The following is a 16,793-nucleotide window of genomic DNA, read 5'->3' on the forward strand; positions in this document are numbered from 1 at the left end:
AAAGACTAAGGCATAAGAATACTCCCAGTGAAGTGCATGCCTGTTTTATGCTTTTCATAGCCACAATGCTGTTAAAACTTCTGAAGGAACCCATTACTCATAAAAAGTCTTATCTGATGCTAATTGGAATAAAAATTAAGCATAAGTAGCTGGGAGGCCAGACTACTTTTACATGTGAATTTTAGTTCACATGTATTTATAAACATCTTTTTGGAATCTAACATAGGCCTATTCCACCCCCTACCCCTTGTGGATCTTTCATGGTTTTAGGCTTAGTTATCTCTCTCAAGCTCTCCAATGGCCTTGGGATTTTTCACAAGTATGCTCAGGAAAAAAATACTGATGGGCATCTGAGCTCTTCATGTTGTTTATTTTGGGGTGGAGTATAAGTGTTTTGTTTTTTAATGTGGGAGAAGTTAAGATTCCTCAAAATGGGACAGTTGAGAGCACTGTCATTTTAGTATGCTAGCATGACGACAGGACTTCAAAATTAAGGGTTAGCCTAGCTGAAATTATGAGCACTTGCTAAAAATCTCTTCATATCATTTTATTTGTAGGACCTTGGCTCAGGCTCCCATTTTTTGTCAACCTCTTCACCCATGCCCTTCTTCATCCTCAATCCAACCTCAGTTTTTCATAATCTTTTTAATTTAGACCTTTCATAACACTAGGGAAGATACAGTAGACTTGCAGCTGTATTTCTCAGAACGTAGTGGCAATGGCAATCTAACTTGTCCTTAACTCAACAGTGAAGAAAGTTTTAGAATAGACCTACAAACAATTAGAACACTAAGTATCATACTTTTCACACGTTACCTATCAGAACACTGTCAAAGCCTCTCAACAGTGTCAAACCATTAATATTTTTATAAAGGAAATATTTTCTTTAACTTAGACAATTCCAGGAACTACACTTTTCATGACTAAAATGTTTAGTTATGAGCAGATAATGTTCCTGACATAATCTTGAGCCAAAACTTTAAAACATACTCAAGACAAAGATTTTTAGTGAGCCATAGGGCTTGTCTACACTGCGATGTTGTCGACAAAACTTTTGTCTTTCAAGGGTACTTTAAAAAGCCGCTCCCCGCCCCTGCGAAAGACAAAAGTTTTGCCAATGCATGTGGCAGTGTGAACGCGGCTTTGTCCTGCCGACAAAGCTAATGCTGCTCGCAGGGCTGGAAGTATTTTGTTGGCAAAAGTGCCGACAAAATACTGACAGAGAGGGTTCACACACACTGACTCTTAGCGACAAGGTTGTGTCGACACAGCCTTGTCGCTAAAAGCTGCATAGTGTAGACAAGCCCAAAATGTTTGTAAGCACTAGATGCCACCACCGTTTTTGCATTCTGTCTCGCAAAGCCTGCATAAGACTCCCCCCTCCTTGTTCCATGGTATCCTATGCTTTTTCATACTTTCTTTCCCAGAAATAAAACAAGTTGGGGATCCTTTACAATGACACCATGGAATTCTGAGGGAGTCGAGCACACAGACCCTCTTATTTTGCCATTGTTTTCTGAAGTGGATCAGTATTTATCAGAATGTAAGATTTTTGAAGTGGCCACACACTTTTCCCCCAAAGCACATTAGAAGGTAAACATGTTTTATAAATAAAGAAAACATAAAAGTAGGAGAATTCATTTTGAAAACATGTTATGTTTTTTGCTACATAGTGCCTAATACTATTGCAATTAATGTATTTTTGTTTGACTATGCACTGCAGTATACACCATGCAAATAACTATTCCTCTAGCTTCAGCAATAATTACCTTTGCAAAATAAGAGATGTTACTGTTTTCCAAAGTTAGGATCACCTAACAAAACTTGTTTTTTGTTTTTAATACCCCACAGCCTTAACTCATCAGTTAAAGGGTTATTCTGCTGATATACCTGATGGTCAACACAAAAGTGTGTACCTGTTGAAGACATTACAGTAGAACCTCAGTTACGAACACCTCAGGAATGGAGGTTGTTCGAAATGTTCGTAACTCTGAACAAAACGTTATGGTGGTTCTTTTAAAAGTTTACAACTGAACATTGACTTAATACAGTTTTGAAATTTTACTATGCAGAAGAAAAATGCTGCGTTCCTTTTTTTTTTTTTTTTTTAGTAGTTTATGTGAACACAATACTGTACTGTGTTTTTGGATTTTTTGGTCTCTGCTGCTGCGTGATTGTGTACTTCCGGTTCCAAATGAGGTGTCTGGTTGACTGGTCAATTCGTAATTCTGGTGTTTGTAACTCTAAAGTTCTACTGTACTGGAGATAAGGCTCTCTTCATGTTTGTGATGCAACAGTATTAGTGAGAACTGCATTTAGGCTTAATCGCGGTATGTTAGTAAGCTTTCCTAGCAAGTGCAGATAGGTATGAAAAATAATCTGTAGCACAGTATTACAAATCTATTTAAAATAATTCATAGCTGTGTATGATGTTCAGGGAAGATATAATAGCAGTCCACTGTTGCTAATAATGTTTTAATGTTAGTGTAGGAAGGCTTTTTATTGCAGTAGCAATTATGACAGTTTTAAGTGTATATCCTTTAACTATTGCAGGTACTAGTTAAACAACTGGATAATATCCTGACTGCCATACATGATGTGCTTAATGAAAGGTAAGCTGCAATAAGCTAGAAAAACGAAGCAGTCCAAAAGTTTTAAAGGGAAACTGTCCACTTAAATTTTTGCAAATTGACTAATTTCTAAAATGTCCATTTTCTTATAGAGTACCTTTTCAAATATTGTGCTCTGACTTAAAATAAAAAATCCTTTTAAACATTTTTAAGTGCTTGTCTGCTCCTGTGTTAGCGGCAAGGATGAAACTGACTGTTGGAAGTATGTAGAGTCAGTTTCACAAAGTAAACACAGTGCAAAAAGACATTTTTTCTCCAACTGTCTATGAAGTCATACTTCATAGACATGACAAGTTATATGAGTAGGGTGGAATTTTAAAAAATCCTTAAGGGAGTTGGGGTTCCAACTCTTAGGCATGTCAGAAAATCCCACCCACATTGCTGAAGTGCAAAAATGACACGTGCCTTATATTTCTGAGATGTTTACTTTTTTTTTAAAATCTTAGATGCTACTTTTAACAATAACGTACAGAATTTTCATGTAGAAAAGTGATTGTTATTTGCAAGGGGTTATGATATCGCTGTAACTGAAAGGTTGAATAACATCATTGACACTTGTTTATTCTCAGTTGCTATAATTAAAATGTAGATTAGTATGTAAGATTAGTATAAATGCTCATTAGTAGCCATAGGTATTTTGACAAACTTTTATTTGGTGGTCATTGCAGCAGAAAGCCCCTCTTGGCTTTCATCCAACATGATACATTATATGTATTGTATTACGATCAGCTTTCTAATCCTGTCAAGTTGCCAAGGATACTTTCACAAAGCTACTGGTCCCGTTTCACGATGTGTATTGAGCTGGCCACTGTTTAGTAAAAGTCACTAATATCCCTGTTCAGAGTGAGGTTTTTAAAATAATCCTTCAGTTGACTTTTTTTTTGTTTCAAATTCAGGAGATCTTTCAATATGAACAAATTCTACAAAATTAAAAAAAAATTAACTTTAGCTTGTTTTTTAAAAGCTGTTTGATAGTATATCCATCTTCAATTCGCATCTCTCCATAATAGTTTCCTACTCCTTTGTTTATATAGTAGCCTTTTTCCAAAATTTCTACAGACACCCAAATCCACCTCTTGTCTCTGTCGCTATACATATAATGAAGGAGACATTAAATCTGGTTACAAGGGAGTAAAATTTTACACAACACATAACTAACCTTTGGAACTAAATGCAGCTAGAAATCATTGGGACTAAGAATTTAAGTAGCACTCAAAAGAGAATGATTCATTTGTATGGGTAAATAAGAACATCCATAACTGCATATGAGAGAGAGAGAGAGAGACACCCACCCACCCACCCTTCATGCTGCTGGACATAAGCAAACCCACTAAGTGACAAGTGTTAGAGGGAAGCTTCTTTTGTGAGCAGGTTATTCCATCATTGTCTGCTATGGGGTTTTTTGTACCCTTCTTTGAAATATCTAGTGCAACTGCTAAACAGGATACTGATCTACACAGACTGCTGAGTTGATCTGGTATTGTACGTAATTCCTAGGTTCCTAAATAATGAAAATAATTCATACCTTAAGCATTAGCATTTTTTAACTTTTTAACTTAACCTGAAAGTTCATTTTCACTACAGTAGCTTCTGAATCTGTCAGTTTTATTTTGCTGTGTTTTCTGCTGGCTGAATTAAATAGTTGGACTCTTCAAGTTTTTAAATGTTATACATAGAATACTGGAGCTTTATTATAATGTAAAGGAAGTAAGTTATCCTCGGGGGATTGGGGAACAAGAGAACCCAAGATTTACTCATTTGAATATCTAATTATAGGAGCGTACAGATTACAGAAATTTTGTGCTAAATGCAACCTTGGTACCTATGTGCTATAACTTAAATTAAAATAAAATTAATATTAATGTTAGACATGAAAGAAAGAAAGAAACTAGTATTTTCTTAAGCCTCCCCATTGGCCAATAGACAAACTTCATACAAGAAAGAAACACAATCCAACTAAAAACTAAATGAAAACTGTTTTACATGGTTTCTAGAAAATGGCCAGACATAAGTTCTCATGTAGTGTGAGAGGGAGTTAGTTCTGGAGGATCTCCCATTAAGAGTGCATTGCCATAGGCAATAATGAGGTCATTTTGTATGGTTGCCAGAAGAGCACATGAGCAGATAGAATCTCTTGCAAGTGGAGCATGGGAGGTGGTGTCTGAGAGAGCCAGGTCCTGAACTTTACCCTTGCTATATATTATTGTGTCTAAAGTCAGCTGTCTGTTTACAAGGGGAGATTTGTTCATCAGATGGCAGATCTAAAATAGTTTTGCCAATCTAAGTGTAGTATTTCCATATTTATATAGACTTGTTTAGTGGAAATCCATTTCATATTACTCATTTTTATATAACTCATCTAAATGGCGGGTGCAGCTTTTAATGGAAGGAATACAATAGCTTCATATAGTCATGGTTTTTTTTGCGTTAGAAAAGATTGCTTGTGCAAAATGTTTTTACTGAATATGTTCAAGATTTTTTCTTGTACTTGTTCCCTGTGTAAAAGGTCTAACTGCTTTTACCTTCTGAAAGCTTAAATTAATTTTTTTATATAAATACAGTAGCAAATTGCTTCAAGAACTGAGACAAGAGGGAGCTTGCTGTCTTGGCCTTCTTTGTGCTTCTTTGAGCTACGAGGCTGAGAAGATCTTTAAATGGATTTTTAGCAAATTTAGCTCATCCACTAAAGATGAAGTTAAACTTCTTTACTTGCGTGCAACCTACAAAGCACTAGAGACTGTGGGAGAAAAGAAAGCCTTTTCATCTGTAATGCAGGTAAGAATAAAAGTTAAAATTGGGGCATTATTGCTTTTCCGGTATTGTATTGATGCACAGCTTGAATCAAATCATTGCTTTTAGTAAAATGAACACATGAAGAGAGTAAGCAGTCAGGGTGTTAGAATAATAGAGATACATAACCCTGTGAAAAACACATTTTACATTTTGGAATAAAAAAGTTTAATATTTTATGAGATTTTAATTTAATTTTCCTTTAAAAATGTGATAACTGGGTTATAGTTTGAAAAATCTTTACATAGGATGTATGAAATGTCCTTCTTCTGTTCTTGGTTAATATCTAGTCTGTAAGTATTTTAGAACTAAAACTACTATTTTAGCTCACTTCTTGTGACATTGCTGCCTGCTCTTGGTTATTATAGCAATTTTTTCCACCTTTTTACTTGATTAAACTGGAAGACTTGGCAGCAAAACTTGCCAGACCTTCCCTCTCCTTGAATTTTTTTTATTTTCAGTCATAAGGACATCTGAAATATCATCTGTCCAGAATGAGGGCTGTGAAGTATTTAAAATCAGCCTGGTGGCTGGAAGGTCCACCAGAGCACTAGCTTGTGTTTGCCTTGTATTTTAATTTGCACCTTTTTACTCTTCATCTCGTTTTGTTCTTGTGAGTATTCATGACTTCATCAGTTTCCTGGATTGTTTTTGATAGGGAGACCTGCCTACGCTTAAAAGGGTTTGCTGGTATAGATATGCTGGTAGAGCTGGTTTGCTGGTAGAGTTATGTTGGCAAACTGCCATAGTTGGAGATGTTCTTTTGCTAGTATAGCTTAAACCAGTTTCTAAAATGGAGTAAGGCTTGGTCTGTATTTAAAAGTTTTTTGCTAGCATAATTATGACTGACATAGTTATGCTGGCAAAAGCCCTAGTATAGATAGCCATTCTGGCAAACCTTCTAGTGTAGACAGAAATTATATTAGTAAAAGAGTTCTATTGCCAATATAGCTTACGCCATTTCACAAATAAACTTTACTGGCAAAAGGACTCTTTTGCCAGTATAGCTGTGTCTACACTAGGGTTTTTTTTTCTCCTCCTATCCTTGACCGACAGATATGGTGGCAAAAGCCATAGTATAGAAGCAGTTACACTGGCAGAAAAGTCATCTTGCCAGTATAGCTTATTTTGTTCAGGGAACTGGTAAGAGTTATACTGGCAGTAAAACTGTTTTGCCAGTATAAGTTGCATCTATATTAGGCTAGGTCTACACTACAGCGGTGTTCCGACCTAAGATACGCAACTTCAGCTACGTGAATACCGTAGCTGAAGTTGCGTATTTTAGGTCGGCTTACCTGGTGGTGAGGACGGGGGAAAGCCGACCGCTGCCGCGCTGCCGCCGACTCCGCTGCCGCCTCTTGTCGAGGTGGATTTCCGGAGTCGACGGCAGAGCGATCAGGGATCGATTTTACCGCGTCCTCACGAGACGCGGTAAGTCGATCCCCGATAAACCGATTGCTACCCGCCGGATCGGCGGGTAGTGAAGACGTAGCCTTAGAAGAGTATGCTAGAATAGTTAAAGTGGTATAACTATACTGGCAAACCTTTTGTAGTGTAGACCAGGCCTAAGCTATACCGGCAAAAGGACTCTTGCCAGTTTAACTGCATCTATGCTAGGGCTTTAGCTGGCATAGCTATGTCAATCAAGGTTGGAGAAAAATCACACACCTTACTGATATAACTACGCTGACAAAAGTTTTAAGTGTAGACCAGGTCCACACCTGTAGCACAGTTGCTACGCTCATTTTGAAACGCTAAACTTTTTTGTCACTGTCACTTATGAGGATTCCTTCAGTGGAAGAAGTCTGTAGGAAAAATGCTAATTATAGTCAAGGAGCTCGTTTTATTTAGTGGTCACTTCAGTTAGCCTTTGGCCTAAGGTACCTTACACTTTTTTCCATCTCTTAAATGTTTTGTTATGGAGTGGCTATAGCGCCACACTCCCCTTCTCCAGACAGTCGCTCCAAGCTAAAAATATTTGTGATTTACCCTGGGGGTGAGCCTACAGTAAATCCCAAATGTTTGGGTAAAAAGTATTCAAACTGTCTTTTAAAAGGTGTTAATTGTCAGTCAGTTAAGACAAGATAAACTCTAGAGAAACAAGGCATGAGTTTATGCTTTACCTTTAGATTGTGTCTACAGTCTGGAGACTTGGTCTGCACTTAAAAATTAGGTTGACATAGCTACATCATTCAAGGCTGTGAACAATTTCGCCCCTTGAACACTGTAATTAGGTTGACCTAACCCTGGCGTAGATGTGGCTAGGTCGATGGAATAGTTCTTCCATCAACCTAGGTACCACTGAGCTGCAGTGCTGTAGCTGTGCCATTGTAGTTTGTGTAGTGTAGACATACCCTTAGTTTGGGTGGTGGTGTTCCTACACGGATGAAAAAATCCCTTCTGTTGACATGTCTGTGCTCCAGGGCTATGCTGGCATAGCTACGCTGACATTGGAAGGTGTTTTTCCATCCGTGTAGGAACACTACCTCCACGAATGAAATTAGATACGTTGACCAGACGTCCCGATAAAATCTTTGGTCGGGACACAATTTGTTCCGATATCCGCCGGCAGCACTTTTTTTTTTTTTTTTTTTTTTTTTGGTTTTTGGTGTCCCCCCCCCCCCCCCCAAATGTGTCCCGATATTTTCTTCCCCTCTTCTGGTCACCCTACCGTCAACATAGTTGCATCTACATGGGGGAGGGAAGGTCAGCATAGCTGTGTTGATCAGGGATACGTTGTGGGTTTTTTTTTCTTCACACCCCTGATCAGTGTAGCTATGTAGACCTAACTTGTGAGTGTGTAGGCCAGGCCTTAGGAAAGACAAGGCTTCTCTCCCTAGGATAAAGCATGAATGCTTGTAGCCTGGATCAAAGTGAGGAGTGACCACATAGTCTTTATGAATGTTAAATATCTCCTAACTGGATGTAAAAAGTCTAGTGAAGACAAGCCCTTTGCGAACCTCAGGTATTTTGGAAGATCCATCCATATGTTCAGCCCATGCAAGTGTAAGAACGATTGTTAGGGGAACCTTCAAGTCTTTTTGTAGTTGGTTGGAAACCCTAACACCATGGAAACCCTAACACCATGCAACCCCTCTCCCCTGGTACCCTTATTAGTCTCTGTAATTCCTAGTAAGCTTAAATAAGTTTGTCATTGTTGACCTATCATTTTCCACCCTTTCACGTCTTGGCATTTCCATGTTTCATAGGAAGGCAGAAAATATATACTATACATCAAAATACTATACAAATACCTGTTGCTTGAATCTTAACAATGAGCAGCCATCTGTTTTGTAGCAGACCTTTCTTATGCCAGTCAAGGTTACAATCGATTTAACAACATTCATGACATTTCAGCTTATTCAAAAATATTAAAAAGACTAGTAATTTTTTTTATTTGTGACTCTTTTTAAGCTTGTAATGACCAGCCTGCAGTCCATTCTAGAAAATGTGGATACACCAGAGTTACTGTGCAAATGTGTTAAGTGCATCCTTCTGGTGTCCCGATGTTACCCACATATTTTCAGCACCAATTTTAGGGTAAGCGTGTGCCTGACATTCTTCTGCCCCCTCTTATTGTATAAAACATTGACATAGCACATCACATAGGTGACTTACCTTTTTCTTTGCTTTCAAGGACACAGTTGACATATTGGTTGGGTGGCATATAGATCACACTCAGAAACCTTCTCTGACACAGCAGGTGTCTGGTAAGTTTGGTCTATAAAATTGTTACATGTGGTGACCTATTAGTGTTCTGCTCCACCTTGTGGAGGATGAGGATTTATTTCTACGTGTTGCTCACTGCCACTGCGCGCACACTGCTGTGGAGGCAATCTGCCTGATCCCCAGACAGAGGATACCTCTTGTCACTCATTGGCAACCCCTCCAAGTAAGTGGCATTCATGAATTATTAAAAGTCCAATGCAGTTCCTCCCCACATAGGGTAAATGAGTTTACATAAAACCAAAATAAAAATGTCTGGATATATGGGAGACTTAATGTATTCATAGAACTCAGAACCAAAAAACCTATTGTCATATACCCTACATGTCAGTCAGTTAAAATTTAATTAAAGGACATTTTAGCCAGTCTACATTTAAACGCCATTTGCTTTCTCTATTAGAGAGAATTAAATCATTCTTACAGTTATCAACCCTCAAGTGAACTTCTGAAAACATAACCTCCTTCTTGAGCACCTTTAAAAATAATGTTGTGTTGGAAAAAAGGAAGGATGGATTGGGATTCAGGAGACTGAAGTTAATTTCCTGGCTTTACCACAGACTTCCTGTGGTGACTTTGGGCATGTCACTTAATCTCTCTATGCCTCAGGTGCTCATCTGTAAAAGGGGACTAATGTTTCCTTTGTCTGTTTAAACTGTAGACTTTCTTACAATATACTTAAGCAGTGTATAGCTCAGTAGGAACCCAATCTCCTTGAGGCTTTTTGTGTTACTGTAATACAGATAATTATAAATAAAAATAATTTTGTTTAAAAAAAAAAAAAAAGTAAATGAGTAATCTTTTTCGTTCTTCAGTAATATGTATCTGAAATTTTATACCTGTGTTCTACCTTGCTTGTAACAATCTATTTCACTTGGTCTGACTTCTGCAGGATGGCTACAGAGCTTGGAGCCATTTTGGGTAGCTGATCTTGCTTTTTCCACCACACTTTTGGGTCAGTTTCTAGAGGATATGGAGGCATATGCTGAGGTAAGCAAAGTTTATTGTGCAGCAGTATTAAGAGTTATAATATTTCCATAAAGGCCTGTTTGAAGAGCTCTGTGTAAGCTTGAAAGCTCGTCTCTCTCCAACATAAGTTTATCCAATAAAAGGTATTACCTCACCCACCTTGTGTAGGTCTGTTCATATTACCTTGTTTTGTCAAGTTTATAGAATGTATGTTGAAATAAAGATGTGGGGTTGATGGGAGGGGATTCAAATGCTGCATACACTTGTAGAATATAAAATAAAGATGCTTGCATACTGATGTACTTCTTGGATTAAATCCTAGCCCCATTAAAGTCAGCCCCTCTTGTTTTTAGGAGGTCTGTAATTTTGACGATGGGAATAGAGAAGTAACAATGATCTTTTGTAAGTGATTAGTCAGTAGCTCTGGGATGTGTTTAAGACACGCGTATTGAAACACAGGGGTACAATACTGCATTTTCTTAGAGACGAGGTAGGTGAGGTAATGTCTTTTATTGAACCAACCAGCTTCTGTTGGTGAGAGAGACAAGCTTTTCTTAGCATTTTCCGCTAGTTTGTAATTTTGTCGCCATCATGATTTCCTGTTAAAACAGATGAGATGAAATTGAGATGTTCACAATAATTGAAAAGACAACATAAAAAAGGAAGTTGCTTCTTAAATCTTATTTAATATGGTAACTGGTTTTATTTTGCTATAAATCACAACAATAATGCATCTGTAATTTGTACACCAGTAATCTATCTCAAAATTTGTGGTGACTGTATACACTGGGCTAATGTAAATACAGTTTTCCAGACATTTTGTGTTGCTTGTAATCTTTAATTAACAAGTATAATTACAGCTTGCTGAAGCTATGCGAGGAAATGCTGGGCTTCTTAGTGTTGTCATATTTATTGTGATACACATGGATATGTCTGATATTAAAACTGAATTTTATATATACTTTGTCTATATTAGTACTGCTTGTACTTATTACCTAATGACATAAATTTTCCTATCTAGGACCTCAGTCATGTGGCCTCTGGAGAATCAGTGGATGAAGATATTCCTCCTCCTTCAGTATCACTACCTAAATTAGCTGCACTTCTTCGGGTTTTCAGCACTGTGGTGAGGAGTATTGGGGAACGCTTCAGCCCAATTAGAGGACAACCAATTACTGAAGCATATGTAACTGATGTAAGATTTCCGTACCTGTTCCATGCTACTTATTAAGAAATATTTGCTGGTAAATTTATTGTAAATAATAATGAAACCCAACTTCCATATTTTTGCAAAATTTGGCAGCATACAAATGTACTCATGATCAACTTTATTCAAGGACTAGATTTGTTTGACAGCTAACAGTATCAGAAACTACTAATATTTAGTAGTGATTGTGACTTAGGCCTGTGATAGCCATATATACCAGAAACCACAGTGTATTTGATGTAAGTATTTTTGCAAAGGTTTTTCAGTCTGACCTGGCTATAGACATTTGTTATGCTCTGTTCATGTAACCATTTGTGCAAGTTATCATGGTGCTTTAAAAAAACTGGAGTGTAATTATAGCCAGCTAGAGGTTTGTACTTCATCCCTTTCTAATTTTCATCTAGTTGAAATCTGATATATAAGAAGTTCTTTCATTTTAGAGTATCTTTTGGAATAGGTAGTATTGCACAGTATGAGAAGGTGACTTTTGTTCTTACATTTGTAATACAAAAATAATTAATGGGTTACAATCACAATTAAGGCAACAAAGATCCAGTTTCATCAAAAGAAGGAAACTCAGTATTAAGGTCCTGATCCTGCAGTTGGATCGGAGTGGGTGGACCTATGCCTGTACCGAATCCCATTGATAAATCTGGGACTCCTTGCAGGCATAAGGGTCCACCTGCACAGATTTCATTATTGGGGTCTAAGGTTGTCTTTGATTGACATGTGCACAGGCACTTAAATATGAGACCCTTGTTGGACAAGTTGAGAAAAGAAGCCCAGTTCTTTTCTCACTGAACACAATAGAAGTTCTACCATTGACTTCAGTTTCAAGCTAGATAGGACCCAGAGTAATTACTTTAACTCTGTGTTTCAGTGCTGCTTTTAATTCGTTGTCTTTAAAATTATTCTAAATTTGGGGTTGTTGCATTTTTTGTATTTAATAAAAATATAAATGCACATTGTCAAAATAAATATTAAAAATGTTCAAAGAACTTGCTCCAGTGCATAGTAGTGCTGGATTCTGAGATGATTAACAGGAATGTCATATGTAAGACACGGAAGGCAATTATTCCACTCTACTCAGCACTGGTGAAGCCTCAGATGGAGTACTTTGTCCAGTTTTGGACATCACACTTTAAGAAAAATGTGGACAAATTTGAGAGTCTCTAGAGGAGAGCAACAAAAATAAGAGGTTTAGAAAACATGACCTTTGAGGAAAGGTTAAAAAGCCTGGACATGTTTAGTCTATAGGAGAGAAGACTCTGGGGGGACATAATGGTCTTCAAATATGTAAAAGATTGTTACAAGGAGTGTGGTGATCAGTTGTTTTCCTACCCATCAAGGGTAGGACAAGAAGTAATCAGCTTAGTTTGCAGCACAAGAGTTTTAGGTTAGATATTAAGAAAAACTTTCTAACTCTAAGGATAGTTAAGCACTGAAACAGGTTTCCTAAGGAGGTTGTGGAATCCCCATTCTTGGTGGTTTTTAAAGAAAAGATTAGACAGCTATCTGGCAGGGATGTTCTAGATGTACTTAATCTTGCTGCCTGATGGGGGTATGGGTGGATTAGATGACCTCTTGATGTCCCTTCTAGCCCTGCATTTCTATGATTCTATGTAGTTTCAAATGGATGTGGGTTTTTCCCTATGCTTAAATAACATCTAATACTAGTTAAACTGACTTGAATTCACTTTCCTTCTTTTCCAGGTTCTGTACAGAGTAATGAGATGTGTGACTACAGCGAACCAAGTGTTCTTCTCTGAGGCTGTACTGACGGCTGCCAATGAGTGTGTTGGGGTTTTACTTGGTAGTTTGGACCCGAGTATGACTATACACTGTGACATGGTCATCACATATGGCTTAGATCAACTGGAGAATTGCCAGACTTGTGGTACCGATTATATCATCTCGGTCTTGAATTTATTGACACTGGTACATACAAATTCTCATTTTTGTCGGGCTTTTTAATTAGAAAAAATTATTTATCATATCTCATTCAGGCACCTGAATAACAAACTGCTTTAACAGTAAATCATGATATTTGCTTCCTTTTCGTCGACTTCAATGTCTTGTATTCCCCCCTCCCCCCCGAAAAAAACACACCACAAAATTAACAAACAAAAACCTATCAAATGTTGGTAATCATTTCGAAAAGCTGGTAGAACTTGTGCTGATAGCCCTCCTACTTAGTCCCGTTACTGAGTAGTTTCCAGTTTATCCAAAATAATTTTCCTTTGACCTTTGGATAGTGCCTATTCTTTAACCAATAGGTTAACTTTCCTCTGCAATTAGTAGCAGTATTTTTGATGAACTGCCAGAGAGACCAGGATTTAGTATGTTTATGCAGTCACTCTGCCATGGCTAAACACTTTGGATACCGGATTACTTCCGAATATTGATCTCAACAACCCGGGTGTTGGCTAAATAACTATTTTAACCTTCTGTTGGCTAAATAACCATATTAGCACATCGCCATAGAACTTACATCTATCAACCTATATTGGTTATATGTTTGAGTTCCACTTAGGTTGATAAGATAGCATAAAAATAGCCTGTCCTCTGAATATTGAATTTTGGGAGAGCAATTATGTTTTTTCATTAACTTACATAGATATAGATTAGTTATTTTTGTAACTGATTTCTTAACTCTAATGTAGTCAAATATCTTTAAGGGGTTCTGATTTATTAAATTCTATAAATTAGTGCCATAAATGTGTGTGTCTGAATAAAGAATTATTACATTGAAGATGTGTATATTATCAGTGCTTATGTTTTGTCTCTAGATTGTTGAACAAATAAATACAAAATTGCCATCGACATTTGTAGAGAAATTGTTTATACCAGAATCTAAACTGCTTGTACTCCGTTACCATAAGGAGAAAGAGGTAAGGATGGATGGTTGCTACCAATATGCTACAGCAATTCTAATACCATTTTAGAGCACTGGTATATTACCTTATGGAATTTTGCCCCATAAGAAAAACAGTTAGTTGCATAGATGTCTGAACTCATTAGGAAAACAGAAGCCCAAATTCAGGTTTGGTTATTGTTCATTCGGTTGTGGCATGTGAGGAAACATACTTTGTCACATACTAGACAGAAGAGAATTCTTTTCTAAAACTGTTTTCATAATTTGCATAGGCATCATTTGTAGCAAATATAAATTGGAAGGTGGAAAAGAAAAGGATTACAATCCAGTGTTTACTTGGGGTTTTTTTGTGTGCACGCTAAATATATCTTAACTCAGTTTATTCAGTAGGGCTTTTAGCATATATTTTAAGATCAACTCAGTTTTAATTTTAGTTTTACAGTTGATTCTTAATGAAAGTTCAGCTACTTGTGGCAAATAGTCTAATTTGTTTTACTATTGACTGGTGTAGTTTTGGTACCCTAAAGTGATGATCAGCTTAATTTGCCTAGAAGAATTAAAGAAACAGTTAATTATAATAATCTGAAGAGCGAGACACTGTCATACCATGCATGTTCATAAGTCTTTCATTCATCTAACAAGAAAGCTTCACTTCAGAAATATCTTACTGTTAAATAACATTTTGAATCTTTTCGTTTTCAAGGTTGTTGCAGCAGCCCATGCTGTCTATCAAGCAGTATTGAGCCTGAAGAACATTCCTGTTTTGGAGACTGCTTACAGATTGATTCTGGGAGAAATGACCTGTGCTCTAAATAGTCTCCTTTGTAGCCTACAACTTCCTGAGGCATGTTCTGAAATCCAGCATGATGCTTTTAAGAACCATGTATTCAATGTGTCTAATGCAAAGTTTGTAGTTATATTTGACCTCAGTGCCCTAACTACTATTGGAAATGCTAAAAACTCATTGATTGGGGTAAGTATTTAACTGCAGTAAAAATAAATACTTTTTAAATTTTTGCTCAATAAATCATATAATGTTTGGCTTTTATTGATAGCTACAAGTCTGTGGACTTATATAATGCACATAATCTTCATTTCATGCATGCATATATGTACTTAAGGTGTCTTTTTCTTGATCCTTCATTACTTTTGAGGGGGGAGTTTTAATATTAACTTCCATGGTACAAAATTGTTTGAAATAATTATTTCTAGTCTTAAAGATGTGATGAAATGTAATTTCTACATTACAATACTTTACTTGTGTGATGGTTATTGCTTCTGATATTGTCAGGACATTCTATCATCTTGATGAGACAAGAAAGAGACTAAGGTCTGGTCTATACTACCCGCCTGAATCGGCGGGTAGAAATCGACCTCTCGGGGATCGATTTATCGCGTCCCGTCGGGACGCGACAATCGATCCCCGAATCGGCGCTCTAACTCCACCAGCGGAGGTGGTAGTAAGCGCCGCCGACAAAAAGCCGCAGAAGTCGATTTTGCCGCCGTCCTCACAACGGGGTAAGTCGGCTGTGATACGTCGAATTCAGCTACGCTATTCACGTAGCTGAATTTGCGTATCTTAAATCGACTCCCCCCTGTAGTGTAGATGTACCCTAAAGTAGTTTTGGCATATTTTTTGCAGTGATCTTCACTGACAGTAAAAAGCTACCTTGCATTTGATGTCGTGTTTTCTGTCTTTTCAAGGTAGAATATAAACCTTTTGGGGCAGTGTATGTATAGGGTGCTTTTAAAAAATGGGGACAGCAAAACAGAAGATTAGCAAACAAGGTCAGAAATATGAAGGATATATTTTCATTAAATCATTTAAAATATAAACAACCAAAAAAAAAAAAGGGCAATTGTATATACTATATACTGTATTTGAATACAGTATATAGAACGGGTGGGCAAACTTTTTGGCCCGAGGGCCACATCTGGGTGGGGAAATTGCATGCAGGGCCATGAATGTAGGGCTGGGGCAGGGGGTTGAGGTGTGGGAGGGGGTGTGATGTGTAGGAAGGGGCTGAGGGCAAGGGGTTGGGGCAGAGGAAGGGTGCGGAGTATACGAGGGGGCTCAGGGAAGGGGGTTGGGGTACAGGAGGGCTGTGGGGTACGGCAGAGGGTTGGGGTGCAGGGTGTAGGAGAGGTTCGGGGTGCGGGCTCCGGCCCGGCACCGCTTACCTGCAGCAGCTCCGGGGTGGAAGTGGCACGCACCGGGGCCAGGGCAGGCTCCCTTCCTGCCCCTGACCCGCGACGCTCCCAGAACTGTCTGACACTACGGCCCCTGCGGGAGGGAGAGCGGAGGGCTCCGCACGCTGCCCTTGCCTGTGGGTACCTCCCCCAAAGCTCCCATTGGCTATGGTTCTCCCTTCCCAGCCAGTGGGAGCTTTGGGGGAGGTACCCACAGGCAAGGGCAGCGTGCGGAGCCCTCTGCCCCCCCCTTCCCCAGGGGCCGCAGGGATGTGGTGCCGGCTGCTTCTGGGAGTGGCGCAGGGCCCATGGTGCCACGGGTGTAGGGTGACCACACGTCCCGATAAAATCGTGACTGTCCTGATTTTGAGGAGTTTGTCCCGCGTCCCGACCGAAGTACGGTCGGGAC

At 38.3% G+C, this 16,793-nt stretch overlaps 1 protein-coding gene across 2 annotated transcripts in view; it reads left to right on the forward strand.

Annotated features, from left to right (window-relative positions):
• The window catches only part of SMG1 (SMG1 nonsense mediated mRNA decay associated PI3K related kinase), a 117,676-nt gene that overhangs the window by 31,556 nt on the left and 69,327 nt on the right, over positions 1-16,793 (forward strand). For both annotated transcript variants that reach the window (XM_026650633.2, XM_029911304.1), the window contains exons 5-13: positions 2,554-2,612; positions 5,192-5,405; positions 8,835-8,960; positions 9,058-9,130; positions 10,036-10,133; positions 11,134-11,307; positions 13,033-13,257; positions 14,109-14,210; positions 14,898-15,167. In XM_026650633.2, coding sequence (XP_026506418.1) covers positions 2,554-2,612; positions 5,192-5,405; positions 8,835-8,960; positions 9,058-9,130; positions 10,036-10,133; positions 11,134-11,307; positions 13,033-13,257; positions 14,109-14,210; positions 14,898-15,167 — 1,341 coding nt within the window. The remainder of the gene's footprint in view (positions 1-2,553; positions 2,613-5,191; positions 5,406-8,834; positions 8,961-9,057; positions 9,131-10,035; positions 10,134-11,133; positions 11,308-13,032; positions 13,258-14,108; positions 14,211-14,897; positions 15,168-16,793) is intronic.

The sequence above is a fragment of the Terrapene carolina genome, unplaced genomic scaffold, assembly GCF_002925995.2.
Source record: "Terrapene carolina triunguis isolate 2854851 unplaced genomic scaffold, T_m_triunguis-2.0 Scaffold93, whole genome shotgun sequence".
NCBI classification, from domain to species: domain Eukaryota; kingdom Metazoa; phylum Chordata; order Testudines; family Emydidae; genus Terrapene; species Terrapene triunguis.